The sequence below is a fragment of the Semicossyphus pulcher genome, unplaced genomic scaffold, assembly GCF_022749685.1.
Source record: "Semicossyphus pulcher isolate SPU_LCO1_2020_fin unplaced genomic scaffold, fSemPul1.0.p SCAF_14, whole genome shotgun sequence".
NCBI classification, from domain to species: Eukaryota; Metazoa; Chordata; class Actinopteri; order Labriformes; family Labridae; genus Semicossyphus; species Semicossyphus pulcher.
The window spans coordinates 11,992,520-12,009,490 of record NW_027211648.1 but is presented as its reverse complement, the minus strand read 5'-3'; the positions used below and the strand labels follow the sequence as shown (position 1 = coordinate 12,009,490).

At 45.0% G+C, this 16,971-nt stretch overlaps 1 protein-coding gene across 2 annotated transcripts in view; it reads right to left on the bottom strand.

The window, feature by feature from the left end:
- The window catches only part of spred1 (sprouty related EVH1 domain containing 1), a 33,472-nt gene that overhangs the window by 15,494 nt on the left and 1,007 nt on the right, over window positions 1-16,971 (bottom strand). The window contains exon 2 of one of the 2 annotated variants that reach the window (XM_069661853.1): window positions 5,287-5,557. In XM_069661853.1, the coding sequence (XP_069517954.1) occupies window positions 5,287-5,557 (271 nt within the window). The remainder of the gene's footprint in view (window positions 1-5,286; window positions 5,558-16,971) is intronic. The other variant, XM_069661854.1, reaches the window with a different exon arrangement.

The following is a 16,971-nucleotide window of genomic DNA, read 5'->3' as shown; positions in this document are numbered from 1 at the left end:
GTGAATCCTCCATCTTCCTCCTCACCCTAAGCTGTTTAAAGGTGTCGCTTTCAATCATTCAACAGCAACACAAGTCAGGGAATAAAGAGGCAGAGAGTCTGCATCTGGAAGTACACACAACTCTAGAGTTTCATGTCCTAAAATGTGACATACCTCTTTGGATAATTTGTAAAACACATTCTAAATGGTTGGGTTTTCATTACAGATGATGGGGAAGTTGGAGAGCAGTGGTGGCAGAAGAAGAAGAAGGCGGGGGGGAGGGGGGGTATGTGTATGTTTTGGAGCCCAAGTGTGTGGCAGCGAGAGAGGGACTGCGTTTCCAAAGCCTATTATTAATCAGGGCTACTGGGCCGCCTCCCGGCCTTCCTCTAGGCAGATTAAATGAAATGAGAGACGGCCATTACAGTCTTTGAGGTTTTTTAACCGACGTGCACGAGAAGGTGGCTTAATGGGGTGTGAACGTGTGAGCGTGTGCAGGCGGGAACGTGTGAGGGAAAAGCTCAATGACCCCAGCGCCACAAGTGTGCGATCGCAAACAGATACGAGCCGGCTCAAAGCAGGTGGCACCGTTCCCCCCAGTCGATGTGGACAAGAGGAGACATGCACGCTTTGAGAGGACGATGCGTGGCGGCTGTATACGAGGAGGATGATATGTGATACGTGTGTCAGAGAGGGCGCGCACAGGTATACGTTTCATCTTGAGTGTCTGTGTGAGAGCTTGTTGATTACAAGTGCACAGCAAAATGTTTCTGCCCGAATGTCCACTATCACACATAGAGAGATGAGGGGTTAAAGGTTTAGCCTGTGAGTTTAGTCAGAGCCAGAAGGATGAGGGGACAGGAAGAGGAGAGAATTGGATGTTAGGAGGATGGTGTGCAAAAAGGGGGTAAGTGCGGAGGGGGGGGTTTGCTGTGCCTCTGGGGCTGATTGTGGAGGCGAGACTGAATGGAGCCGGAGCAGGTAAGGTGAGCGCGCAGCGAGGCCGACGGGAGGAGGAAGTATCACGGTTGCATGGAAAGGACGACACTTAACACCGCATTCCACGCCGCGCTCGGAGACAAGAGAGGAGGAGGAGCCAGGAAGCAGGAGAAGAGATAGGAAGGAATACAGACGCTAAGGGAGGAGAATGATGCGGGCGGAGGTAGCATACAGGGAGGCTATGCTAACATGCAAGATATTTCAATGAGTGTTTTTTCATCATACAAAAGTCAGTCAAAAATAGAGATACGAGTTATGCAACAACATCAGCACTGCGTTTGAAAGGCTTAGTAGGATGCACATGTTTCAACTGAGCTACAGAGAGAGCCAGCGTGGTTTAGAAATCATCAACCAATTATATGTGTAGTTTTTAAGAGAGTAAGTGAATCAGATTGAAGAAAAAAGAAAGAGAGAGAGAGAGAGGAAGGGGGGGGAGGCAACAACGAGAGTGATTGGTAGCTATATGGAGAGCCAGCTGAGTCATCACCAGTACACTCTGTGCCGCATCACTGCGCTTATAGACAGATCCCCTCCACCTCTTCCGTCTCCCGTCTCTCTCTGGCTCCACCTCTGTTTCCTGCTCTTTGACTATCTCTTTCCCTGATTCATCTCATTTCTTATGCGTCCCGAACACCTCTCCTCTACCGGCCAAAATCGTGCCTTTTGTGATTTCGCAACCTGTTTCTCCTCTGTCTCGCTTCCTGTTGGGGTTTAGAAGAGGGGAATTATATTTGTGTCCATTTGTAACTGAATTAAAACTGAAATTCTCTCCTTTGAAAAGACAAAAACTGCGCTTTCCCTCTGTTTCAGACATCCTCTTGAAACATTCAGAATGTCTTCCCTCTGTCTGTTTTCTTCCTGTTTTTAACATCACTCATACAACATAATTATGGTCTTTCATTTACCTCTGAAATCAAAACACTGGCGCTACTGTTTTAGAAAACACTGCGGTAACAAGCGCAGATATTGCTCCATGTTTTCTTCCGACTCCGGCTAACATATTCTTATGTGGTTGTGTCTGTTTCGGTTGTTTTCATGGATTCATCACTCTGCCTCTCCTCCTCCTGATGCCCTCAGACTGTCGGTAGCGCTGCGGTTCGACGCCAGCACCATGGCACTGGGTGGCATCCCCGGCAGACCTACATATGGCGGGGTGTTTGTTGTGGCGGCTGAGGGGTAGACTCTGGCGGCGATAGGGGTGTTTTACCACATCCCCAGAAGAGATGCCGGGGTCTCTGAGCAATGTCTGTGAGCCCGTCTGAGCAACAGCATTCCCGTCACGCCCTTTTCCTGAGCCACACACACGCTTGGATAGCAACGCACGAAAAAACAAACACGCCGTAAACACGCTTAAAACGTGATCAGTCAGAAATAGATTAAACGCCCTCCTTAAACAAGCCTCTAATGTGCATCACGGTGGCCTGCGCGGTCTCCTGACATCTGACAGACAGCTCTCACCCTCCCTCAAACACGCAGATTTACACTCTCATTACCGCAGACCAGGATTATCCCAGTGCATCTACTGGATCTGTTTTACATCTCCAACACAGAATGAGTCTGTGACAAGAAGGTCATGAGCTTGCCACGAGGATTAGAAGTACAGAAACAGAAAGACTGTGTATTTTGCAGGTTATGAGCTCGTATGTGTGCATGCTGTACACGCTGACAAAACTAGGTGTCACAGCTCAAAATAAAATCACCTTTTAATGCTGTAACTAGCCACACTGTTGTCGTCATGATCGCCAGTGCAGCCGCCACCCTCACGACAATCAATGTTACCGTTGGCTGCCAGCTACTGTACTGGTAGCTAGCAGGACTACAAACTCGACAGATTTTAGGCTGTAATTTATGTGTTTTGAATGTGTTTCAAATGAAAATACATTGAAATAATCTTGAAATAACTTTCTAATAAATAGCTGTAGAAAACCTTTTTTCCCCTCTGGGATACCCCCAAAAACAGACTGCGTCTTATGGGCGGCTGTGGCCCAGTGGTAGAGTCGGTCGTCTTTCAATCGGAAGGTCGGAGGTTCGATCCCCAGCTCCGTCAGGCTACATGTCGAAGTGTCCTTGGGCAAGACACTGAACCCCAAATTGCTCCCGCTGGCATAGCCAACGGGTATGAATGTGATATCTGATTGACAGTTGGGCACTTTACGTAGCAGCCTCTGCCATCAGTGTGTGAATGGGTGAATGTGATATGTAGTGTAAAAGCAGCTTTGAGTGGTCGCAAAGACTAGAAAAGCGCTATATAAGTACAGTCCATTTATGTTCCGGTGTGACTTATATTCCACATTTTACGGTACATTGAGTAGTGCTTGAGCTCCATATGCTACAGTGCATGCTGTATCTAATGTACAGCCTGTATACAAGTCTGAAACCATGCAGATGATGATTCAGCCCATTAATAGCGTTTCACTACAATATTGTGCAGCTACAGAACCAGTTTCATCCACATAAAAATACAGTGACTGCAAAGCTACGATGCATTCAGAGTATGGTAAGTGTACACCTAGTTTTGGGGCATACACTAGAGCTAAATGAGTAGTTTGATAGAAATGTAATCAGGATGATTTTTATCTTTTTTTTTTTTTGCCTTTATCATATAGGACAGCTGAAGATAGACAGGAAATGTTGGGAGTAGAGAGTGGAGGATGACATGCACCAAATGATCGGCAGAATAGGGTCGAACAGTGCGACGAGGACTACAGCCTCTGTTCATGGGGCGCCTGCTCTACCAACCGAGCAAAACCAGCGCCCCGAGTTCAGGATGATTAACCTTGTTTCTTTCAAGGTGAAAATCCAACTATATGCTAGTTTCAGCGAGGGCTGTCACGGTAACCGCATGACGGCAATGCCGCGGTTATGTGACACCAACCGCGGATTGGACCCTGTGACCGTTTTTTTTTTTGTCATATCATAGACCCAGTCATGTTATCGGTACGCGTCCATCGTGTCTGATGCATTAAAATCTAAATGGACGCCGCAAAGTAAACCATGCGTCCCAGGGAAGCACCTCATCTTTCCCGTACAGAGCGATACATTGTCAACAACAACGTCGTTTTAAAAATCACAGTCACGGGCGCAGGTTTAGCTCAGTGGTTAAATCGGCGGCCATAAACAGAGGCTTCAGTCCTCGATGCGGTGGCCCCGGGTTCGGCTCCTGCCCTCGGCCCTTTGCCGCGTGTCATCCTCGCTCTCTTCCCCTGTTTCCAGCGCTATCCACTGTCCTCTCAATAAAGGCATGAAAGGCCAGAAAAATAATCTTAAAAATAAATAAATCATAGTCATCAGCAAAAGAAACCTGGCAGTCGGAGCACCGCTGTCTCAACTCTCTGCGCATCTAACAGGCGCTGGCGAGCCCGTGTGCAGTCTCACGACGTGCTAGTTTAGCCGCTACAACAACAACTAGCCCGTCACCACGGATTTTATTTTAACAATTAAGGATACAAACTTATTAGTGATAATAAACTCCTGTTTCCACCACTCATGCTGTGTTCACTCATGATAATGTTTCACCATCTGGGGGACATGCTGCAAAACATACTGACTGCCGTACGTATGATAATCAACCAATCATCACCGGCTTTCTAACTGTTGGTCAGACAAACAAGCGATGCATTAATGTCACTTTGGGCTCCAGAAATGTGTCTTTTCTGTCAGTATTTTACGAAAGAAAAATGTACAAAGAAATGAATTACTATATTTCTTTCACCGTCTTAAAGCCATGTCTCTCACAGTTTGATTATATTAAGTACAGGGCGCTTTATGCAAGTTGACATGTGGGATTTCTTTAACCGTGAAATAATCAGGAACATATTTCCCTGGCTTAATTTACTGACTCACACACTCTTTACATCACACATCAACAAAGAGGAAATGCTTATGTAAAAAGGTGGGCACACACTTGTGTACTCATGGAAAATCCAAGTCAGTGTGAATTTCCAGCCGCTATTCCATCATTTGTGTCCCTTCGAAGCTCTTTGTGTGTTTCCCACATCCCTCATCCCACATTCTTTGCTCCTGAGTAATCTGCCCTTCTCTTTAATGATATCATCATGCATCACAGCATCACGCAGCTCGCTCCTATTTTCAGATACCTGCGCTATGGAGGAAAGCCAAATACTCACTTCCTGTGTGAGTGAGCGTGTCAGTGAGACACAGAGAGGGGAGTCTAGGAAAGAGGGTGGGGGTCAGGGTGACCTCATAGGAGAGAATGCACCATCTCTGGCGTGTGCACCTGCATTTGCGTTAAAGAATTTGTGCAGCGCAGCAGAACCTGAAACAAAATGAGCTAAAGAGTTCCCTTACCAGTTTGTCTTTGAGCCTCTCGCCCTTGATGTGGAACTCCACCGAGGTGGGACTGGGACTGGGGCTTGGGCTGGGGCTGGGACTAGGACTGGAGCTACAGGGGCTGAGGTTGGTGCTGCTTCCTCCGCTGCCTCCGCTGTGGGTGCTGCCGCTGTCCTCCGCCCGGCTGACCTTATAGACGGTGACACAGCTAAGGCCTCCGCCCCCCAGGGGAAGCCACCCAGAGTCATCCCGAGTCATGACCACTGCTCTCACGCGCGCATAACTGTCACTGTGGAGGAGGAGAGGAGAGGAGAGGACGGGAGGAAGGTGAGGAGATTGGGAGGAAGGAGAGAGGAAAAGAAAACAAGGCTTTTAATGGACATAATCAATAGTGATCAGCATCTAAAATAACCTTATCCCCTGAGTAACTTGGATAACCAAACATCATCCAAAGCAAACAGCCTACGTGAAACATCAGCCCACATACAGCTGAGTTGTAGTACAGTACATGTAGCCTACACAAAAAGGTTATCTGTATCGAGGAACACTATACAGTCATAGAGATAGCGTTTAAACACAATCCACCAGATGCCACATTACAGTACTTTGATGCCAGAGATTACAGAAGCCATGATGGACGTTTAGGTGTTCTTAAAACACAATTACCAGTAAAAAGCCAGTCTCAAATCTGCATCAAGGGTCAAGGGTTCAACTGTGGTTTAATGTATATTTAGCGCATGATTTAATAGATTAGTGGCTACGATTTGTGAAGTCTGAAGGCGTCATCATGTGTTTAACCACGGCCAGAGGGTGACCGACCATGTGGCCGAGTTCACCTCTGGACCATAGGCTGTATAAACAGACTGCCCCCTTCTGACTGGCTGCAGTATAGTCATAAAGCCCGCCTCCTCCATGCTAACAGATGGGACATGAGTCAAACTATAAAATCTAAATACACAACAAATAAATGTTTCTCTAACATGGTTTCTGTCATTATAGTTAGTTCTTATCATGCTGATTTACGTCCAAGTGTTCATTTTTCTGACAAGTTTATTTTTTACATTTGATGCTGTAAAAAGGATGATTGACAGCTCTGTTGACAAATACGGCTCCTGCAGCCGATCTGTTCCTGATTAGCAGAGCAGAGGAGGAACGGCGAGAGGAGACGTAACTAAAACAATCACTACAGTCATTGAAGTTTCCATATCTGTGAACGTCTGCTTCAGACCAACACAAGAAGCTGTTCTGCTGTTAAATACGCCGACGTGCGGGATCCAGTTTTTTACGCTAAGTTAAGTGTGTGTGTGTTTTGGTTAGCGGAAGTGGCTACGGCGGCTCCACCTGCCGATTTTTACTGCACAACTCTTGGCACTCTTGGCTTCAATTTCGTACAGTGAGAGCAGATGGAGATGCGTCGTCCATCTACAACATATATACAGTCATTGCTCTGGACACTGCGTATGCAACTTATTTATCATTCACACATTTATCTATGTAACTGGAGGAAAATATACCAATTACATTTTTCAGTGCAGGAATAAACCATGACGAACCATGAAAGATTATTATAAAAGGCTATAAGTTTGAGAGATTGATAGACAGCTGACATGAGACGGTGAGTATAAAAACGTATGAAGCTTCAGGGGTTTTTTTTTTTAGACCTACAGCAACATAAAAACATGCGTCATCATTCAAATGTCAAACAGCCACAAACTGGAAAAAGGCTGTCCTGCCATACAATATTATAATATACAAATGTAAAAGAAAAAGCTCCACGACTGTATTGCCACACTGTTCCAGGTGTTATCAGCAGACTGTATCACACCACACTTTGACACACACTTTTAATCACACATCATAATTCTACATCTACTGCCTCTCTGTGCCTTCTCCCGGAGTCAGATGTTTCCCTGATTAGATAACACAGCCTGCACTGGGCCACCGGAAACGACAAAGGTAAGGGTGTGCTGAGGGCAGCGTTTTGCAGCGACTCCGGGTAAAACATTAAATGCTGGGAAAGATCTGAGAGCTGACAGAAACGGGCAAAGGAGTAAAGACTGTGCGGCCGGATGTCTTCCTGTGACACGTTGCACTCTGGCCGACGTCCTGGTTGACCGATGAAGGTGACGTCGCATGTCCTGAAACATTTGTAAAGAACTCTCATAACATTTAATATATTATACAGTTAACTAGTAGTGCAACTGTTAAAGATAAAGCTGGCTGTGTACTCCCACTCTCTAAATCTTCCCCTGCTCTGTACGGCTAACCTTTGGCCTCCTGCCTTCCACACCCTGGGCAAACGTCAGTTCCCTGGTTATTGGTTAGTAATTAATCTAAGAGCAAGAGAGCTTTAAATCTGAACGCGTTGATATCCTGGAACCTGGAAATAGTTGACCAAAGTTCCCAGAAAAGGATTGATGAGCATTATAAACAAATCTGAAAATAAACCAACCGACAAAACAGTTTGAAAACACAAATCTTCACAGAGTAAAGATTAACACCCCCCCCTCCCCAACAACTACCTCAAGCCTATGTGACTGTGTCTTTAAAGAAGCTATGATTATTATTTTAATAAAAGCTCTAATTATCTACCAAATGACAATGTGACAGAGGACGCTCAAGGCTGTGAAGCAACATAAGAATCCTTGCCCAGATCTGCAACTTCACTTCGCTTTAGAGCAAGTTTAGCTGATCGGCTGCTTTGCTTAACTCCCAACGCGTCATTTTTTTAGCCTTGGCATTCAGCTCTGAAAAGTCACTGTATTGTACACCTGCTTGGCGCCGAACAGCAGACGGACAGTTAATGACTAGCTGGTGAACAAAGTGTAAAACGACTTCTCTCAGCAGTTGGTGGAGACCAAAAATAGAGCTAAAACAGAGTGAACGTTGAACTCAAATTAGTTAGTAGCCAAATAGTAGTGTTGGATGTATATAAGGGCCTGTGTCCACCAATAGCGTTTTTTGCCTTGGCAGCGCCCATGACCTCATTTCAGAGCACTTCTCACTGGTGCTTACTGTTACTAGGTAACGAAAGCTGTCACAAGGCACTTCCGCCTCCCTTATAAGTGACCGTTTCTCTGTTTTAAATTGCTCTGTATGCTTAAAATTTGCTTTTATACAAAGAAATTTCCACAAATAAAACATCGATAATAGAAAGGAATCACGTCCTGGCAAAGTTGATATCAGTAGTCCCGCCCCTTCTTCTTTTGATTGGTCGGTGAGGAGAAGTGACACTGAGCAAAATAGGTAAAGAGAAAATAGGCGCTGCTAGCACAAAAGACCACCTTTAGTGGACACAGGCCCTTATGGCTTCACAACATCTGCACACTCTTTGGTTTCCTTTAAGTTCCCATAAACTGAATATAAAGGTTTTTTTTATCAAACATGTCTTTTGTTAATCTACACATTAGGGGAATATACTTGTTTTGCGTTAGACTTTAAACTTTGTCTCCCTCCCCAATGACTTACAGGAACGACAAACTAGCTAGCAGTTAGGCCTATTGGTAGTCACTATGTTTTTGCTTGAATGTTCTTCCATTCAGTGCTATTGGATACTGTATGTCCATCCACATCCCTGACGAGTCCCTCCTTATCTTTCTCTTTTTAAAGGAAACAAATATGCAAAATCAAATAGCACTATGTTAGAACTTTAAAGACTTATTTCTGGCATTATTGCAGGAATGCCTCTGTCAATAAAAAAAGCCACATCTGTTCATTTTATTTAGTTTTATCAATGGTATTACATTTGGTAGAGCTGTGCGCAACTTTCCAGTACTTCCGTCACAGTGCAGCTAAAGTGGACAACACTGGACGTCTGTTGATTGTTTTTAAAGTCATAATAACTCCATTATTTTGTGACTTTTTATAAGCAAACTGATCCCAAAATAAGCAACTATTGTGCCAATAAAATAAATGTGCCCAAAGGACAGCGAGGCAGAATTTAACCAAAACTATAAATCAAGCTAAAAGCACTCATATCACAGTTGTCAGCTCTTTGTCGAATGTCCTCCCCCCCAAGTTTAAACAGTAACTGATCGTGGGAGACCGTCAGAAAAACAACCACAACTAACTTCCCCTTGCATCCTCCCAGCAACACCCTTATGGTTACACTTCTTAACAGCGCCACAGACGCAGTGCTCAACCTTACATGAGAACCTCTGCCACAGCAGAAAAATGCATTTTTGAGCAGGCAGTAAAAGAAGGAAATACTGCCGCTTGTTACACCCCTCTATGGCCCCCAATAAAAGGATGCGGGTGATGGGTGCAGGAGGGGCTGTCAATCAGGAAGGGGGTCCCTGGGGTGAACAGAAGGCAGGCGGTGGTGTCGCTCAGCCATGACCAGGGCACAATGACCAGGGCCTGACCCTTCAGACCTACCATCACACACATGCCAGCAACCATGACACTCACAGGGAGGGGGGCCGGGCCCAGAGAGGAAGTGAAGTGGACTGTGTGTGTGTGAAGTTTGGAAACACCCATTGAAACCTTGTTGTAGGAAAAAGAGAAATGTCTCTTAAGTTCAGTTCTGAAACCTGCAGAAAGACGACGACTCAACCAATCGCAAAAACAGGGGATTAAAGGTTCAATCCGCTCGTCTTCTTCTCCCTCATACAAGAAATATTTGAGTGCAACCTGCTGCAACACACACACTCACACAGACGCACAGTTCAGAGTGGGATAGTGGAGACAAAGGCCGGCCTCCACGCCCCTTGCTGGGAGCACACAGTCGACTGGACACACAATTGAGAGCGGAAGCAGATCAGCTGGCCTGGGCCTGCGAGCAAGGGGGGGGAGGTAGCGAGGGGGAGTGAGGGAGGGAGAGAGATAGAGAGAAAGGAGCCCCCCATTCCAAATTATTCCAAGTTATTCTGCTGGATGACTGACTTCATTTCCGACCGAAAGCAGGAGAGACGCACAGGAGGGAGGGGTGAGAGTGTAACGGAGGACTGTGCGGGGGAAGGAGGAGGAGGGGGGATGGTGGATGGGAACAGGGTGGAGACCAAGGTGACAGTCAACAGCGTTTGAATGTGGCCTTTTCTATTCATAAAAAGGATGTCATTGGGCTTTTATGGCATTTACGCAATAAGGAAGTGGGCTACATCTTAGTGTTTCTAACCTCATTTACAGTAAGGGCAAACAAAGCAAACACTGTGATTTAAATTGGAATTAAAAAGGGAAGAAGGAGAGGAGGTGTGATGGGGGAAGCACGTGCAAAGCAAGCAGGCCCGGGCCTCGAGGCCGGCTGCTCCAGCGTACGGTGGAGAAGGGGGATCCTGGGACAACCATTTCCTTAGCTGACAAAGTGGCCGTTTGTCTGCTGCTCCGGCCCATGGCTCACTGGGCTCCAGCATGCCATCATGCTTTGCTCCTGTCTCAGCCTTGGGCTTCCCACCCCCAGAGCGGAGCGGTGGAGGGCAGGGGTATGGATGAGGGGGATATTGAGAGAAAGACAGGAGAGGGGGGGAGCAGAAGAAGGGAAGGGAGGAGAAGGAAGAGGAGGAGAGGAGAGGAGAGGAGAGAGAGAAAGGATGTGGCCTGAGCCCTGGGAGCTCGCCAAGTCACCCTCCCTTTCCTCCGCTCCGTCTCCCCCCCCTCCCTCCTCTACCCAACCCCTCCCCGGCTGCCTCTCTCTACACAATGGCCGCTTCTCTGCTGAAATTTCACGTTATTGGATCCCGGGCCTGGAGTTTTGTCCTCCCACAATGTCCAGGCAGCGGAGCATGCTGCAGGGGAGACACACTCTGCAAGCTAAAAGCTGGAAAACCATTCCTCCTTTCATTAGCATCAGAAAAGGGGAGAAAAAGCTCCCCCCTTTGCCTCTTTTTTTTTTTTTTTCCATCGCCCCCTTTTCCTCCCCATATCTCCCCTGTATCAAAACCGGAGGAAGGCTGTCAAGCTCGGTCAGGCTCCACTGGACCACTTTGGCTTGTAGAACTTTAAAAGGGGGAGGGGAGAAAAATCATTAAAATATCATTGGGAGAATAAACACAAGCTACTTATCCCAATCCGATTCTATAGATTATCCTCGGAAAGGAAAGCAATCACTAGGAAAGGAGGAATGGAAGACGTCGTGAAAGGCTAGTCTGGGGGTGACTCATTCGCTAGGATGTGGCAGCTGCTAAAACACACTTATCTTACCTTCCATTAACAGATTTATCTTTAGCTACAATGAGCCCGCAGATCTACATCAAACCAAAGATTGCAGATATTAATACTTGGATTAATAAAACTTATAATCCACCCTAAACAAACATCCTAAAGTTGAAGCTGTAAGAGGATAAACTGCAGCCGTTTCCTTCGCTGCGATCACGCCTCATTGAAGAAATGAATAACACGCAATCTGGGACTCGACCGTCGATTCCAGCAGTGCATCTAATCTGAACGGTGCGAACTAGCCGGCCAATTAGCCACGGTTCAAGTCCCCTAAATAACCAGTGGCAAACTCAAGGGCACAGACATACCCACAACAAACAGCAACATGACCCAACATGGATGCAGAGCAAATTATGACATAAGGCCCGAACAAGACACTTATAAAAGGGACCGTCTGTAGGCCATTAATAAAACCGGGCCTAATAATGGGACAATGTCTACAGAAGCACCAACAGGCGGCCGGCATCACAGGCCCCGCTACTTCAGCTGCAGTGAAAACTAATACGTTGGCTATAGAAAGAGAAGTGAAAGAGAAATTTGCCCTATCTCCTCTCAACACCTCAGGCTGCTGGTGAGTCATCTCCCTCACAAGAACATTCAGCTTAGCTACCAACTGACTCAGGGAAAAAAAAAAAAAAAAGAGAGAACAAGCCATCTCTGCTGCACCACACTTCAAATTTTACCACCATCCTTTCACAGAGACGCCGCCTAATATGACGACAAACTCACAGATCAGAGTCACTTCTGGTCGCATCCGTCACAGGCGGCCGTGTGAGTGTAGCCGACCTACACCAGCACATGAATGTCAAAACTGCTCACTCAAACATTGATTTTCTAACCAAACCCTCTATTACTGGATCGGGCCTGCAACCCCAACAACAATGTTTTAGGTGCTGCTGCGCTGTGGCTCTATAAATCAAAAGACTCCCATATGTGCATCGAATGCCAGAAAACTATTCCCAAACATCAATCACAGCCACATATTGAGATGATCTTAATTTGAACCGCAAGCATTCGGAAAATTAAAACCTTGCGCTTGCCATTACCAAAAAACGAGGGGGTTGGACCACAAATTTCGACTGCTGCGGCGTCTCTGGTCGTCTTTGATGTAAAAGTAGTCCCCAGGGACCCAAGCGCCGACTCGAGAGTTGCGCTGAATCCGAGCAGGGAAGACTGGGAAGAACAGACGATTAGCTGAGGGAGAAACCATCAGAGCATCTCAGGAGCAACTTGGGAAGGATAAACCACCAAACCAACATGTTAGCCCGTTGATGTAAAGTTATAAACCATCACTGTTGTTGGGAGTAACATAAAATCATCATCATCACCACCAGAAACACAGAAACTAGTCCGTGCTGAAAATCATTCAGATTCACGTTCAATTACGTCTGGAGGATTTGGAGGAATCAAGAAACACTTTAACCAACCAATAAAAGTCTGTTCCAGAAGCTAAATGTAGCCACTAGTCAGGACTAAATATGATCAAAGTTACTGAGCAGATAAAAGTATATGTTCTAACAGGCCTTCAATTGAAACCCTGTTTTAAACTTCACTCGTTAATGCATTTATTTGATTATACAAAGCTATCTTCTAGGAACTGGGCCCATCTCTACCAGAAACACATACACATGCCAAATGTTCCCAAGTGTGCGTGCGTGTGTGTGTGCGCGCACACACAGAACCCTCTTCCTGTTTTCAAAGTGTTTGGAAACTCAATCAAAGACACAAGGTTCAGGATTTACATCTGCACCCTTTTATGTCTGCGGCCTCGCAGGGAAGAACCATCTCAGCCCAGCTGCAGCAAAGATCCACAACAAGGCCCAGCCTTCATGCTCCCGCATGCTGCACAACTGAAAACAATATCCACAATTCAGACACTTTGCGCTAAAAGCACTTCTTAGAGGCATTCGGATATGGCCTGTGAAGATCAGAGGCCCTTCTCGACAAAGAAATAAAAGACAAGCCCCGCTATGTGGATGGTGTGAGGAAGAGATAAAAAGTTTTAACAGGCTTCATATGTTTGTCTTACTAAATAATCAAACATTTGTTTGGAATATGCTACAAATACACTGCTGACATTTATGCCAGTTCATGCCTCCTCCTAAAATACTTGAAGAGGAAATGAAAATTATAAGAGGGAAGTGGCTTGGGTTTAAAATACACAAAATCCAGGCCTAAATCTGGCCATGGGAATGGAACAGTCCACCGCTATACAAGGCCTGTTCAGTCTGTTGGCTTGTCTTGGTTACAGACAGTCCGAGCCCTCTGGTTACACAGAGGATCTTTGTCATTAATCACGCAAACAATAAGACAGCTTCTAATAGAACAGGCAGACAGTGGGACGGAAATATTCTTCTGACTTTTAGGATTATGCAACGGTTCACCTTAAGTAAATGAGGTGACTGAGAAAGAGGACAAATGAACAGAACTTCTACATCTTACAAAAAGAGAGATTATGCCTCGTAACCAGTAAAGTGAAATAACTTACACGTCTATTTATGTATATTTGTCAAAAAAAAACATTTCATGTGTCTTTTAACCGCTGTAGTCACAAGCAACACTTCCCTAAAAGAATACAGAAGCAAAACCAAACATGTGTTCAGCTCAGGAGACCTTAGCAAAAGGTACTCAGCTTAGACTTGTTCAGCTAATAAAGCTAAGTTCACGGAGGTCACACCCAACAACTGGCAATAACCCCTAATAAGAGCATCTATAAAAAATAGGTCCAGGAAATTATTTAGCTTAACATAAGGGCCACAGGATGTAGGCAATTACCCCGGCCGTAAAGCAGTGGGCCTAACAACTGAAGTAGCTGTCTCCCTTTGTCGTTTCAGGACATGATGGGGGTTGTTTGGGGAGGAATGTGTTTGGAAAAGCTCCGCAACAGGATTGGGAGTGCAAAACAGCCCTCAGGTGATAAGATCACGACACCCACATTGGCAGATAAAACGCTGAGCTGTCAAATCAATCACGTAGATAGGAAGAGGACACAGAGAGAGGAGTCACCTGACTGGCAAACGACAATAACCACAAGAGTGCAGGAATCTGAAACAATGAGTGTGTAGCCTACACATGTTGAATGCAACAGAGGCAACTGAACTTCAATGATAAAAACAGATGGTACACTTTAAAAAGTGCATTTAACAGATAGAAGCTACACTCAATATAAGCTGGTTGCACACACTTCCACCAGCATGGCAGTAATCCTTGTCTGCAGAAATGCCCGTAATCCTTACGTCACACCACACAAAGAGCAAACCAAAATATGATGAGGCTGTATGTGCCTTCTTGTCATGTCAGCCTTGTGAACATACTTGCACCAAGGCCAAGTAACATGTTCTCAGCAAAGGGTGTGCTGTGTGTGTACATCAGCTTGGCTTACCACCCATCAGTCAGACTAAACCACTTCAGGACTGTGTCTTCACACATTTTGGGGCGATATTTTAAATGATGCGTTTACACTGCAGGCTACAGGAGAGCAAATATTTTTTTAAGCTACGCTTCAGACGAATCTGTCAAGATAACCGAAGACAATTTCCATCTGTTAGAGAAAAGTAGGGATGCACGATATTGTTTTGTTTTTGCCGATATCCGATATGCCGATATTTTCTAACCCTTTTTGCAGATTTCAATACTGATACATTAGGCACATGTTTTTTACCACCTAATTGCAGAGAACATCAAGTCTCCCCTATAGTGGAATTGATATCATGCCTGCTCTTATTGTAGCAGCCAACTGGCGGATGCAGAAATAACATAATACAGGGCTTAAGTACTTAAACGTAGGTTATGAACAAAATGCCGTATTCATTTGTAGCATTATCTTTTCTTTTTTTAGGGAATCATAGAGCATTCCGGCATTATTAAAGCGTTGTTTTATTGGCGGAAAGTATCGGCAGAAATATGACATATCTGTCATTTTCAAGCCATAATCTGCAGATACCGATAACGTGCCGATAATATCATGCATCCCTAGAGAAAAGGCTCTTTTTTTTTTAAGATGTAGCGAATGACTCATCAAATATCTAAATTTATCTTATCAATGGAAGAAAGCACAATGTCATAATGACACCCAACTGTGATTAAAATTTTCATTACTCTATAAAAAACAGCTTCAATCGGATATTTTCAGCAGAAAGAGCATTTCTTGAGAAAATAAGCAGCTCTGGCTACACTCTGTATTCTTTCCACTCCATTACTATGAATCATACAACAGCCAGAAAGGTGGTGGAATCATAGCAACAATGTTTGGATCCCTTCGCCATCTTAGCTGCTGCCATCCTGCAGTGTTGAACAAACCCAGCATATACATTAGCTCGCACAACCACTGCTGATTTGTAGCCGGTGGCAGTTGTTCCCAAAGTGGGGCCTGAGGGCCCTGAGGTGTCCCTGAGGTTACCTAAGGGAGTCCCAAAACTCAGGAAAGCTTTACTGTATTTTCTGTCACTAGAGGCTATCAGAGTGGGGAAATGTAACCATATGACTGCCTCCAACTAGCATCAAACATGCTATGTTATGTCACAATTTATGCTAAACTTCACTAATATCAAAAATCAGCTTTTACCTAAAGCAAAATGTGATCGACTGAGGTAAGTGCTTTAAACGTAATCTATTCTATGAGTCTAAATGTGAGGGAAAAGCACTCCATGACATGTGTTACATAAAAAAGATAAGTGTAGTTCAAGGACAAAGCCTCCATGCATTAAATCGAGCAACCTCACAGAGGCCGGATAGATGGAATGGGGAAAACCATGGGTGTGTTTGGAGCATTAAACCATGACACTGTAAATGGCTGAAAGGGGCATATGACTTCCTCTGTGACAAATACATTATCTAAAAAAAATTCTCAGATAAAATTGTGAAAAAAAACGACGCTTAAATGGAACATTTGCGGCCCTTTTGTTTAATACGCGACTATTAATAGACGAGATGTTGCGTTTAAGTGCGATGCATTGTGCAGTAAAACACAGGAAATGTGATCATTGTGTGATCGTCGGTGCAATGCGAAACAGTGTACAGTGCTGTGAATGGGCAGGCAGGTACTTTATGAATGGAGGGGATCATGTGACCGCAGCACCTCCCGAAGCAGATATTTCTCACTGACTGTCAACAAGCGCACACAAGGGATCAGCCCATTAAAACAATAGCAAAATGCGACTGGAAATGGGCGCGACGTGTACAAAAACACCTCACGTTCACATTACAAATATAGTCTGCGGGTTGTGGGGTTTTGGGCGTGCGCGTGACGCCTTTTTAAAGCGTTTTTATGAATGGAGATTGTGATATGTAAATGAGTGCGATTGAGAAAAAAAAATGGCATCTTCAGAGCTTCAACGTTAACATTGCCGCAATAAGCTCGAATGGTTTTCATGAAAGAAAGGCTGTACGGCAATACAACACGATGTATGCGATATTAATAGATGATTATGTTAGAACAAAAATGTCGGCGAAGAGTAAAACACGGATCTAGGTTGTCAGTAAAACGCTTTCTGACGGTGGTGTATACTGAACGGACATGTATATAAAATCATATTTTATACTCGATTAATG